Below are 13,734 nucleotides of genomic sequence, written 5' to 3' on the forward strand. Positions count from 1 at the left end.
GAAGGCAGTCTCGACTGTGTTTATCCTGGCTCTGACACTCTATATCTTTGTGTGCACATAACCTCTAATTTATAGTTTCCTCATATAAAAAGAGGGCATCATAATAACACTAATATCTGTCCAGGAAATGTGCTATTAGAATTAGATAATACTTATAAAGCACTTGGTTAATGTCGAGCACTTAGTACGAGCTCATTAAATATAATTCATGTTGTACGGTGCTCTCACTTGCTTGAAAAATGAGCACATCTGTTACCATAAATTAGCCACTGTGGTCTGCCCTTCATGATCAGTGGGACTGCTATGACAAAAAGGTGCTATGGTTATACATCACGATGGGCACACTCTTTTACAGTGTTATCACTTTTTCTCAGCAATGGAATATATTTTTCAGTTAAGTGTATTATATACTATCACTTACATAACCAGGATTTTTTTTCCTGTTAAACAAAATCAAGAGGGTCACAGTAACAGAGGAGGCAAGTGGAAAAATGCATAATAGCTACTAGTAAATGCCATCCTGGCAGAGCTTGAATTCCACGCAGTAAACAGTGGTCCCACAAACGCCTTATTGAACCTGATGCTGGGCCAGTCTAATCGCAGTTGTGTGTAAAGAGCCAAAACTAGGAGGGAAAGTTATAGGACTTCAGTTACTTGGATCTAAAGGTCCAAATACAGAGTAAACAAAACTTAATATAATAAATTCAGTGATAGTTTTAGTGAGCAGCACAAAGCTTCATGCAGAGTAACAAAGAATCTAGCTGTCATGTTCTCTGAATAAATGTACATTTTTTAATATTGAAACCGTATTTTAAAACAACAGAAAATTATTTTAGTATTTCTTAAAATCTACTGAAGTAACAATTTAATGTATCAGTTATTCATATAATTTGTTTTTTCTTAAAGTGCTTTCAGGCTGGTTGAAAAATAATCAATTATTATATTATGATAAAAGTGCATAAATGAAATTGCTGTTTGAGTTAGGGCAAAATACATATCCAAACATTGGTGAAGTTTTAATACATGAAAAACAACTCAGGCATGAGTGACGCCTTCCTATGGACCTTGAACATAACAGTGTCTCCCATTTAAGTTGTACTTGGTATAAATAAAGGAAACGTGTCTTCTAATTTGGGGATCATCTCTTTCATTTAATAATTCAGGGGTGGGTAAATTAGAGAAAGAGGGTAAAAGCAAGAGGATGAGAGAGAAAGCAGAAAAGAGTTAACCCACAAAGTAGAATACAGATCTGTGAGGACTCACAAACCCAGCTTCAGATACCATGGACTTCAAATCTTGAGACAGAAGGACTACATGTAAACAGCAGTTTTTATGTTTGCAATGTGTATGCCCTTTAGCCTTAAATCCCACAGCAGTGACTGAGCATAAGGAGACCTAAAATCTTATGCCTTAAGGCCACTAACTTTTATATGAACTCCTAGAAATCATCTCCCCCAGTGCAAAGTGCAGGGGCTTGAACTGGAATGGATTTCTGAGATGCCTTCCAGTACTAACAGGCTGGAAACGTCAGAGCATCTCCTTCTTCACGTCACAAGTAGCTTTAATTTGTCACATCCCTGGAACACACACTGGGCATGCCGGGAAGCAGGCATCTAATGCCCAGATGCTTCCCTCCATTTCACCTTTAAATTAACCTGATCCTCAAGTTCTTCTTCCCCATTCCCACCTCTTCGCTTTGCTATTTTCTAGCAATATTTGTTCAGAAGCCTGCAAAGGTTTGAGTTAGAAATCCTGATATCTAGTGGCTAGAAATAAGATTCCCACCGCTTGTTGAGGTGTTTTAAAAAGAGTCATTTGTGCCCCAGAAGTCAAGTTCCAGATCAGGCTGTGCACCCCCTCGGAGGACTGTCCCATTAGCTTCGACACCTATCGTGAAAACTGAGAGTTTATAATAAAGGAGACACTTCTAAAGACAGGAAATAAGGCATTAAGAGACCCACTTCTGACCTGAAATGCTAACGTTTACACAGACTGATTACTGGGCAGAGTCCTTACAGGAAAATGGAAGCTGTAGGCAGAAGCCTCTGGTTCCAAACAGTATTTGTTTTGATTTATGGGACATCAACTCCTGACCCTTAGAAATCGAAGCAGCATTCCTCACCTGGTGTCTGTTTAAGAAAAACGTTCAAATTTAACAAAAAGAAGAGTCATACTTAACTATATTTTCACCAAATCCTGAAAATATTACGCTAATATATGTATATACATGTCATATGCAAGATCGAAATCTAATAGAACTCTATTTCACCTCCAGTAACCACTAGGTAATGATTCTTAACTAATAAGACTCATCAAGTAACCTAAATTGCGAAGAACCCCTATGTCACTGGTGAAAATATTTTCTTAAGCAGGTTTCATTAGATAGACAGCCTTAAAAAACTCAAAAGTTAATTACCTGTTGGGTATGATTAAATTCTGGGGATTATACTTTTTTTCTTATTCCTTTGAAGTGCAGTATCATCTAAATTTTCTGTGATGAACTGGTCAAGTTCAAAGAGAGTCATTCACACACCATCTACCCCACCTTCCTTCCCTGACCCTTATTCTGAGCTCAGGATATTGCTGTCTTAAATATCTTGTCTTCTAGGTTATTCAACTACTACGAAATAAATATGCAATTTACATCTTTACTATTATGTATTGGAACCTGGAAGAACATTCAAAATAGTTTTCAATGGTTCCATCTTTTTCAAAATTTATTCTAGTTCCTCACATTCTAATCAGGCCTTAATTGGGCATTACTTGCCATTTCTAATTAATGAGAAAATACTTAATTCCTTTTTAGACTTATTTGGTTAACTGAAGTTACTGAAGATAACAACTTCCATTTGTAATGAGATCACTTACAGTATATGAGTAAGTAAGGCTTAGGTTGCTTAATAGGTTGAGAACTTGCTTCATCGGTAACGTTTAAAATTTATGAAATGTTCGCTCTATGGAAGGCACACAAATTACCTCATTTAATTTTCACAACCCTATGAGTCTAGTTCTAATATTTGTTCCTTTTAGATTAAGAAGCCAGCCTTGGGAGAATCAACGTTCCCCTGGTGAAGAAATAGTGCATGTTGGAGGCAGTAATAAAAGCGAGGTATACCTAACTCCAAACGTATTTTTTAAAACATTACACAATGATGACTCCCATTGCTAAATTCTGTTTCTACAACACTGTTATAACTGGATTTGCAAATTATATTAAATCCAAGAAAACACATGGTACAGTCTCAGATGCAATATGAAACGCCTGTTGTCCTTGCTGTAGGAAGTTAAACACTGTGAAGGGGAATGTAGCTGAGGAATAAACCCATTACCCCATGCTCACATTGGATGTCTCCCAATTTTTAAAAGGATGCTGCATAATCCCTTATAAAAATGGCAATTCTAATATGAGTTATAAATCTAATTTCACCACACAGTAATCATGGAAAAGTATCATTAAATACATTAGTTCTTCTTGAGGAATTATCACTTTTGCACTGATGAAAGTGCAGGCTTTTAAAATTGGTAAATAATTATGAAATCCACCTTAAATCTTTTCTGAAAAGAACTAGGATAGAAAGCAATTTCTAATATAGGTATATTATCAAAACAACATAGAAAAAAATTCTCTCAAATATATCTCCTCTGCAGAATATTCTAAGGCAAATAGCTGACTGACCTTGAAAATTTCAACATTAAACATAAGCCATGTATCTTCACCGTTGTTTTAAAAAAGAGACCTGATATTTTTTTCTGAATTACATTTTTAAATATACCACTGGGAAGTGTAACTGGTGATCATGGGTTGCTCGGTGAGCAAAATACCATCAAATAGAATATTTGCATATGTTCTTAAAAAATATACTTAAGAGGGATAGAAAAGAGTTGTGATGTGGCTGTGACTGCTCTTATAGCTCAAGCACTGGAAACAGCACCTACCCAGTAACGTCAGGACACAGGCAAGTATTGCGATCAGGGCTCCAGTGCTAAGGCCAGCAGGTAGGACATAGGCTTCAGCGTTGCAGGTTTGGGCTATTCCATCTGAATCACAGTCACAGACTCGAATGGTGAGGGTGTTGGTGCTGCTGAGTGAAGGCGACCCACTGTCCATGATGAAGATGGGCAGGTAATACACAGACTGCTCCTGCCTCCGAAAGCCATTCCTCCTGGTGAGAATGGAGGCCGTGTTGTCTGGGAGGAAGACGGCAGAGCTATTAACATGTGATTTCTGGTGGAATCAGTCCTGACAACTTCATCTTACTCAAGTCACTCTATTTAGTTTCTTTGGACAGAGAATTATCCTATATAATAAAAACTAGGTGTCCAGTCGTCTGGTCGGCCATTCAACCAATCAAAGTGTAATATGCTAATGATATGCTAAGGCCACTCAACCGCTCGCTATGACGTGCACTGACCACCAGGGGAAGATGCTCTGACCAGTAGGTTAGCTTGCTGCTGGGGTCCAGCAGATACAGGCCAGACACAACCTGGAGCCCTCCCTTGGTCCCTCTCTGGCTGGCCAACTTCCCACGTCCCTCCCCAGCCCCGATCCTGCACTGGTAGGGTCCCTTGGCCTGGCCTGCACCCTCTCGCAATCTGGGCTGAGGGACTGCCCCCGAGTTCACGAAGTTCATGCACTGGGCCTCTAGTATTAATATATCTGTCATGCTAGACCCATGGTCGGCAAACTGCAGCTTGCGAGCCACATGCGGCTCTTTGGCCCCTTGAGTGTGGCTCTTCCACAAAATACCACGGCCTGGGCGAGTCTATTTTGAAAAAGTGGCATTTGAAGAAGTTTAAGTTTAAAAAATTTGGCTCTCAAAAGAAATTTCAATCATTGTACTGTTGATATTTGGCTCTGTTGACTAATGAGTTTGCCAACCACTGTGCTAGATAATTAGAACCAAAGATGCAGTTGTAAAATAAAACTGAATATGAAAAAGCTTATCACTTCTAACCTGCAACTTTGTAAGAATTACATATAATATATCCTTTTAATTATCTTAAATTTCAAACCATACACTTACAGGATGATAAACATTAACAGGTTTAAGTATGTTAGGAGCATCATCAGATAGCATAAATGAAATTTCAAATACATTCTTCAACAACTTCCAAACCTGTTACAGAAACAAGTGAAATAAGCTACTCTAGTTTCATTTGAATTGAGTGTGCATAACTTTTCAAGAAAGGAATTATCTTATAGTTTTTAACATTCATATTGGTTTATATTGCTACCAAAACCCATGTATATAAACATTTTGTTAGTGTTAAATAGGTCATTTGTGTTTAACTTATACTCAGTGTTTTATTTCATCTAGACAATTATAATAGTTGCTAGTGGCCCAGTGCGTGAAATTCGTGCATGGAGGGGGGGGGTTTCCTCAGCCCAGCCTTCACCTTCTCCAATCGGGGACCCTTTGGGGGATGTCTGACTGCCGGTTTAGGCCCGATCCCTTTGGGATCCCTTTGGGATCGGGCCTAAACCGGCAGTCGGACATCTGTCTCGCAATCTGGGACCGCTGGCTCCTAACCACTCACCTGCCTGCCTGATCACCCCTAACTGCCTCTGCCTCCCTGCCTGCTCGCCCCTAACTGCCATCCCCTGCCAACCTGATCTCGCCCCAAACTGCTCTCTCCTGCCGGCCTGATCACCCTTAACTGCCTATGCCTGCCTGATCACCCCCAACTGCCCTCCCCTGCTGGCCTGATCTTGCCCCCAACTGCCCTCCCCTGCCGGCCTGATCTCACCCCCAACTGCCCTCCCGTGCCGGGCAATTTGGTTCTGATTGGTCGGTTTCTATGCCAGTCAGCGTCAAAAGCTCCGCCCCCTAGGCAGCCATTGGCTCCTCACAGTTCACCCAGATTTGGTTCTGACTGGTCAGTTTCTATGCCAGTCAGTGTCTCCAGGCCTATCTCCAAGCCTGATCAGAGAGGTGGGACTGATCAGCAGCCCCCGTGGAGGCCCAGAGAGAAACAGAGGCGTGGCTGCTGGTGAAGCCCAGAGAGAAAGAGAGAGGCAACGGCTGATCAACAGCTGCCACAGAGGCTGCGGATCAGACCCTGCCTCTCTCTTTGGGCCTCTCTCCGGGCCTGATCCGCAGCCCCCTTGGCAGTCATTACTGGGTCGCCATGCCCGCACCAGTGGCAGACTGCAGGACTGATTTCCAGTGTTTGGTCAAGCCTTTGGTTGTTTTGGACGTTACGGACGCTGGGTTTTTATATATTAGGATGAAATGTTTAACAGTGATCAATAACTCTGTATCACAAAACTCTGATTTCTATAACTGAAATAGATTTATCTGCTAGCAATTTATGCAGTTAACTTGTCTTAAATAACTAAATAGGAATTTATGTGATTCTTTAAATTGACAGCAATTAATAAAGGAAAAGAAGGAAAACCAGGACCATAGTTTCATCCAGTGCTTTAATATATCGTTCCTTTCCAACCTGTCAAAAAGATGCTTATCCAGTGTTACCATGAAAGAATATGCAATATCCTAAAAAGCAAGCTCACATGAGACTGCAGAGAGTGTATAACCTGCAATTACAGATATGGCAGGAATAAAACTTTAATTTTCAGGTTTTACCTGGTAGCTTTTTATGTACACAAATCTTATTTTAAAACATGAATTTGAGAGGTGTTTATTAAAAAACTATATGTGGAGTTGTTGAAGAATAGTGCCTTGACAATGTTTGTATACAGTTAACAATAACACATGTGCGTGCACACACATGTCTATGTCTTGGCCTCCCAATCATTCAGATGTTGTAGTATTTGATATGCAAAGTTGTTAATTAGTAATCAAAAATGTCTGATGTCAAATAACATGCTCAAACACACAATGAATTGAAGAGCTCATACTAAAATGCCCAATATGTAAGACAAGAACGGAGTGTTCCAAAAAGAGGTCATAAAACTCATCATGTGTTATGTGCTTCCAAAGATGGAAGCGATGTAAGAACTAATGTGTTTATCCCTACAGGTTCTCCTTCAAGGTCCAGGGGAGGAAGCTCTGGACTTAACCTGGGGAAACCTTTCAATTGTGTCCTGAAAATCCAGACGCTTAGTGCTCATGTTGCCCCCATTCACGGTGGCCCGGGGGGGAGGACACATGGGGGAAATCCTCACACTCTTCTTGGGAAGGTCAAAGACTCTCTGCCTTGTGCTGGATGAATGGAAGTGCTGAGCACTATCCCCACCAACTATGATTAGGTCAGAGAGTCTGGGATTCCTCACACGGAGAATGTTCTGCCTTTCCTGTTACAAGGGGATATGACAGTGTTCTTGAGCAGAGAAGGGAATCAGAATAAATTATTATTTCACAGTGAATTTCTGAGGCCAAAGGGTTTTCTGCACTGAAGAACATGGTGGCTTTAGGTAAAAGCACCATTAATGTCCATCTTCTGAGAGCAGGTCCTTTTTGATAAGCCAGGATTTGACTAGTAAATCTATTTCTACATTTTTTTCCTGAAACCTGGTTTACATATTCAATTTGAAATAATTACATTTTCTATATTGTAAATTTGAATTTACACAATAGATAGCAGGTTATCATGCTTAAAATTATAATTTATACTGTCTTTATGTCTACAATTATATATATTTAAACAAAACCAGAATTTATTTATAGGTGTTTGCAAAAATGTTTCTATAATGACATTTAGGAAAGTGATAAAGAGTTATTACTTTTGAGCAAAAGGATGGGATTTGGGATGACAGAGAATTCTTTTGTTCTTTTAAATCTTTGCATTAAGAATGCATTTTTATTATTTGCACAGATCACTTATTTTAGGTTAAAATAAAATAATAACTAATGTTAATATTGAAATTATAAGTCAAAGTTGATTTAGGTTGAAATATGTCAAGAGCAGTTAGTATTTTCCTGATGTCTCAAGTCATACCTGTGTAGGACAGTCTTAATTAAGGCATTTAGCCAGCCCTCAACCCATTAGATCATTTAAAGAGCTTGGTAAACAAATAAGGAAGCAAATGTCTAGAAGAAATGACAGAGAGAGATGGATCTGGCTTCCCCCCTATTTGGATTTAGGCCTAAAATTACTTAATTAGCAGCTTCTTCATGACAGTAAATCCATAGATAAAAATTACCTTAGGGGCTTATTGCCCTTTAATTAATGTCCTTGCTGGGGAAGGAAAAGAAAAAAGTCCATAATCAGCATTCCTGAGTGAGCCAAAGCACTCGTTTGTACCTGCTGCCTCCACCGTCACAGCGACAAACCCTTACCTTTGTTATCTTTCAGTGAGAAGTTGTGGTTGTTCGTTGCATCAGTGGTTAGGCTGAAATAAAACTGGTGTCCATTGGATGGCTCGTCTCTGTCCACCGCACTGATTTTCTGGATAACCTAGGACGAGGAGGGAAGCATGAGGGCACGGTGTGCAGCACAGAGCAGTTTTGCACAATAGAATAAGCACTGACTTCCTCAATGAGGTGGGGGCTGGGGCAGATGAACCAACCTGCACCCAGTGTAAAAGGGCTCTGAAAAACAACCATGTCCTTTTCGGAGCTCAGATTTGAACGAACCTTCGTGAACCTCAGAAATGAGCCAACTAGTTATTCCATCCTGGGAAAGATCGCAAAACCCTGGACAACATGGATGAGTGGAACACACCACACTGGGATGAAACTACACTTAATTCTCAGATCTTCAAGGCACTGAGCCCTGCTGTGTAAGGTGGGACACCGCCCAATCAAGCTTAACAGGCTCTACTCCTCCTTTTTTAAAGGAGGTTAAGCCCTTAACCATTAGCCATGACTTTCACAATGTTTACTTTTCTTCCTGAGGAAATTTTCATCATCCCAATGAAACCACTATTTGAAAGTTCCTTTAATATTAGTTTATGTTACACATCAAAGCATTCGTTGTGCTGAAACATGCTGATTATATTTTATCTTACAGCTGGCAGGATTTCAAAGGAAACCACCACTGGCTCCTTTGAAAGAAATGACAAACCAGAAGCATGGTGCTCAGAAGTCTCTTACCTGCCCCGGCTGGGCATTCTCACACACAGTGGTCTCATAGTCCATGGCGAACTCTGGGGCGTTGTCATTGATGTCCAGGATTGTGATGGTCACATAGCCTCGTCCTACTTGAGACGGATTCTCTAATCAAGAGGAAAAACTTTTGTCACTTACTCTGAGTAGAGCTGTTATTCCACTGCCTTTCACTCAGTAAAATGGCTTTTACTCAAACTTTTTAATGTTTCCTTTTACTCATAAAACTCATGTTAAAAATAGTTAAAATCAACTCTAATTATTCACCTATCAACCCTAACCCTTTTTCATCTCTGGCATGGGACTAATAGCAGAGCTGTGGTTGGGACCAAGGCGGTACTAGATATAGGAGTATTTTGAAATCTATAAAGGATTTTACTTAAATAACAATATAACTGTTGTAAAAAAAAAGTACAATTCTAATAAGAAAATGGTCAGGCCTCAAATAAATCTGGAATCATAACATTATAAACTTTAAAGGGAGCTACAGAAACTTTGATCCAATGTCATATAACTGAATTTATATAGAAATAAAGATAGTATATCTGTATATTTTTTAGCCCCTGGTAAGTACTGTTGAAAAGTACTGTTGAAAGTTTGTTCTATGAACCATGTATTTTATTATTCTTTGATGCTAGAGCTCATAATTATTATGAAGATAAATATATATTCTATATGTACATAAAACAATGCATTATGATTATGCACTGTTCTTTTAATGCTTTTCTTATTAGGGCTAAAATGAGTTCATTATCACAATATGCAAATCTGGCATCTTAGGTAGAGAGACCAATTTATTCATTTTGTAAGCTATTTGATCAACTCCACATCAGCATACATGCAGCACATGAAATATGACCATAAGACAAGAAGCTCTGTGAGGATGATTCAGGCCCACTATTTGATAGTCATCTCTTTTCATCAACTTTGTTAAGTATTAGCATTTAAACTAATGAATATAAAATATATTTCACAGTTTAAAATTAAGGACTTTCAAGCTTTTGTTCAACTGAAATAAGCACCTAATATAACTGGAGTTGAAATTATAACTTCATGACATCCCATTGTCCTCCATCCTAATTCAGTTGTAAACCTTTCAACTTACGGCTCTCCATTGCCAGGACTGTGATATTATGAACAGCATTTGTCTCCCGATCCAAAGATTTGGCCGTTGTAATCACTCCACTGTTGGCATCAATGTTGAAGTATCTCTCCAAGTCTGTGTTTCTGTCAATTGAATACCTAATTGAATAATAAAAAAAAAACTTCAACATTTATGTTTATAATTTACTAAATGTATTTCACTAAGTGCATAACCAATCACCAAGTCCTGGTAATTCCATGATGTCATATTAATAACAATAAATGCATGCTCAGTTTAAACTTCACTGATGTTACACTTATCCTGCATATCAGTAGTCTCTTGACTTTTAGTACAAAATAAACACCATTGTACACTAATGGCTCTGAATATGCCATTATAAACTTCAAATAAGTCTTTATTATCATTATGATGTTGGCTCCTAAAAGACATTTACAATCAATTTAGCAGCCCTGGTCATAGTTATAGATCTCTCTACAATGAAACATATGTGGATGAAACATATGTAGACATCTTGCTCATTCATATATACTTAGTAACATCTCTTATATCGATAACACTAGCCTGATCTTAACCCTTTTTTTTAGTATGCATATCTCATTCAGGGGTCTTGACCAGGGTACCATAGATATATTTCAAAGGAGAACCCATCAAATTGCATGAATATTTTGGTGTATAGAAACTTTTCACAAAATATACTATCCAAACATTAATGGAAAATCATTCTTATTGGATCTAAGTTTTTGTTCCATACATAAAATTCACTCGGTGCTCATGAATGACTGGATTTCTACTCATATTCTTTCTAGTTGGGTGAATTAAGAGCTCTCATTTAAAAATAAATAGTTAAATAAAAAGTAAACAGACAAACGCACACCCAACTTAGACTAAGCCAATATTTTACATTTACATAGTACTTCTCAACTATTATTAAATAGTATCATCTACTTCAAGTCTACTGTATTTCAAAATGCAAGACACATAAAAAGAACAGAGGAGGCAGCAGAAAATATTAGAAAATAAAATTAACCATAAAACAACAAATATTATTGTCCTTGTGTTGGAACAGGTATTTGGGTGTTGATAATCTGAGGAAGTTATTTTTTTTTAGGGTTTCTATATTCTCAATGGCATGTGAGACCAGAGAAGAAGGTCATTTGAGGAGGAAAGAAGTGATTTTTTAGAATGGACACACACACACACACACAGAAGTATATTGGGATTTGTGGGCATAATGTGAAAACAGTCTTTTTGTTTGTCTGTCTTGCTCTGTTCTCATGCATGTATTCAAAGGTGCATAAAAGCAAAGGGTTGGATTTAACCAGTTGTGGACAATGGAAGGAGAGAGGGGTCAGAAAGAGAGGGGCATATGCACCAGAGTCACAATAATGAAGGTCCGTGCTAGACAAGTTGGTAAGAGAGAACTGAATAAATAACAGGCAGATATTGAGAAGATGTTAGTAACATCACAAGCTTATAGGTCTTTACCAGAATGCAAAATTGCTGTGGAGGGAGGTGTTGGGCAGAGAGAGAGACGTTTACTTGTTTAATTTCCCGCAGAGCTAAAGTCAATGACCAAATCATTTGCCTCTATTATCGACTGCCTCAAAGTTTTCAGGATTAGAATAAAAAACATTTGAGAATTCATTTAATATGTTAAATGTCTTCAACTTCTATTCACCTCAGAAAAATCCCTAATCTTTTGGAGAACCAGTTATTACCTACACCTCTATATATTTTGAAGAAGAATGGACACCATAGTCTCTATCATCCTAATAGTAATCATTTCTATATCATAAACTATGTAGCTGTGTGTCCTTTAATAGCTATAATTCTTACATAGGCCTCCCTAAATAGCACAGCCTCATATATACATATTTGGCAACTTGTGGATTATTCTGACATTCTTATCTCATGTCTCCCTTTAATTATTCATGCAATCAGCAATTATTCGTAAGCACCTGCATGTGACCCCCTATCTCAGGAAATAAAGTTTATAAACATTTTTAAATATAAAAAAATTACAATAAATATTTAGGAGGAAACCAACACATTGCTATCCTGGAGTCTGATGAAGGAAGTCGTGGCAGATGTAGGGAGAGAATGAGGTATTGGCTTGAGAAGAGAGGGAAGACCTCAGCAAGAATAAGGAGTACAAACTGCCCAGAACAGTTGCGGTGGTGATGACGTCTTCATCACAACTTAGGATCACCCAGTATTACAGGGGCTCCCGTTTCCTACCGACTGCTCTGCACATGCAAGAGGCTAGTGTTTATGTGTGAGGCATTAGCTAACGTATAAAGTTAACCTGAGAAAGTCCATTTCTTAACCCCAAAGAAATACGGGCACCTTTTAGAGAGGTGAGAAATTTATCTGAATTAGAATGGGGGCGGGAGTAACTGAGCCAAAGAGAAGACAGGTCCTGAAGACATTTGGGGGAGCACCCTCTGCAGTTCTGGGCCCACTGGCCTAGGAACAGAGAAATGCAATTGCCCGAGTCAACGAGAGGCTGAACAGGAGAGGGAATGGAGTTTCTCTAATCATGAACCAAACTTATTAGTTTCTGAAAATCACAGCCTCAAGCACTTGGCCTGCTTTATCCTATGTTACAGTGACCAATTCAAAAGGTCGCTTCCATTTTTTTTTTTTTTTTTTTTTGCAGCAACAGCACTTAAAACATTGGCCTATCTGTTTACTGCACAGACAGATCGAAACCTTGGTATCCAGCCTCAATCCTTTTCCTGAGATTCTGTAAGTGACTGCAGACACCTTCAACATCTTCAACTCAAGCTAAATATCTAAAAGCAGGTTCATCAACCTTTCCCTGAAACTATCCCTCCTTCTAAACTTTCTCTTCTTCAGAAAGTGCCAAGTATTTGGAACACAGTTTACTTTTGGTTCCTAATCCTCAAACAACTATGCAAGGTCATGTGTGACAGAGACGTGTCATCCATTTGCCCTAAACTCTTATTAACAGAACCCTTCTTTTGTTGGAGGCAGCCATGTGCCTGCCTGAAAATCAACACTGACTGGTCTCCCTTGTAGGTCTGGTGTCCTTAAATCTAAGTTTTAGCAAATAAGATACAAAAGAAAGTTGTTGCATTGAGCATCATGGAATACCTCCTTAAAAGATAGAGGAGTGAGTTGCTAATTCAGCTGGCACGGTGATTTCTGCTCCTTCTCCTCTCTATCTCACCTGGGACATGAACACAAAGGGAACATGTCCAAAAGCCATCTGGTAAATATGAGGTGATGAGTGCCTGGTGTAAGAAGCCAAGGCCTTTGATGACATTGTACTGCCAAATTATCAGTCCTTGAGTGCAGAGCTCCAGACATCTCATTAGTAAGTCATTAGTGTTAAGCTCTGTTGCTACTAGCCAAGCACAATTTCTAACTAAGGCAAGCAGGCATCATTATTGCTGTATTTCAGTCCTGGACTCCACAGTCTCACAGTTGGTGGCTGAAGGAGCCAAGATTCAGAAGCATGTCTGTCTGAGCCATCTTTCCAGTACACGCCTCAACACCTAAAAATGAGCTTGTAGTCCCTGCCACCTACAATTCTAGGATCCGTATTCTTTGTGTTTTTCCCACTGCTCTCCTATCTAAAATCCTAGGCCAGTC

The 13,734-nt window shown here is 38.9% G+C and overlaps 1 protein-coding gene across 3 annotated transcripts in view; it reads right to left on the bottom strand.

Moving 5' to 3' along the window:
* CDH7 (cadherin 7) overlaps window positions 1-13,734 on the bottom strand; it is a 233,439-nt gene that overhangs the window by 128,619 nt on the left and 91,086 nt on the right. For all 3 annotated transcript variants that reach the window (XM_080685076.1, XM_080685074.1, XM_080685075.1), the window contains exons 8-11: window positions 10,117-10,253; window positions 9,000-9,121; window positions 8,244-8,361; window positions 3,937-4,188 (exon numbers count right to left, since the gene is read on the bottom strand). In XM_080685076.1, coding sequence (XP_080541202.1) covers window positions 3,937-4,188; window positions 8,244-8,361; window positions 9,000-9,121; window positions 10,117-10,253 — 629 coding nt within the window. The remainder of the gene's footprint in view (window positions 1-3,936; window positions 4,189-8,243; window positions 8,362-8,999; window positions 9,122-10,116; window positions 10,254-13,734) is intronic.

The sequence above is a fragment of the Plecotus auritus genome, assembly GCF_963455305.1.
Source record: "Plecotus auritus genome assembly, chromosome: 8".
NCBI lineage: Eukaryota > Metazoa > Chordata > Mammalia > Chiroptera > Vespertilionidae > Plecotus > Plecotus auritus.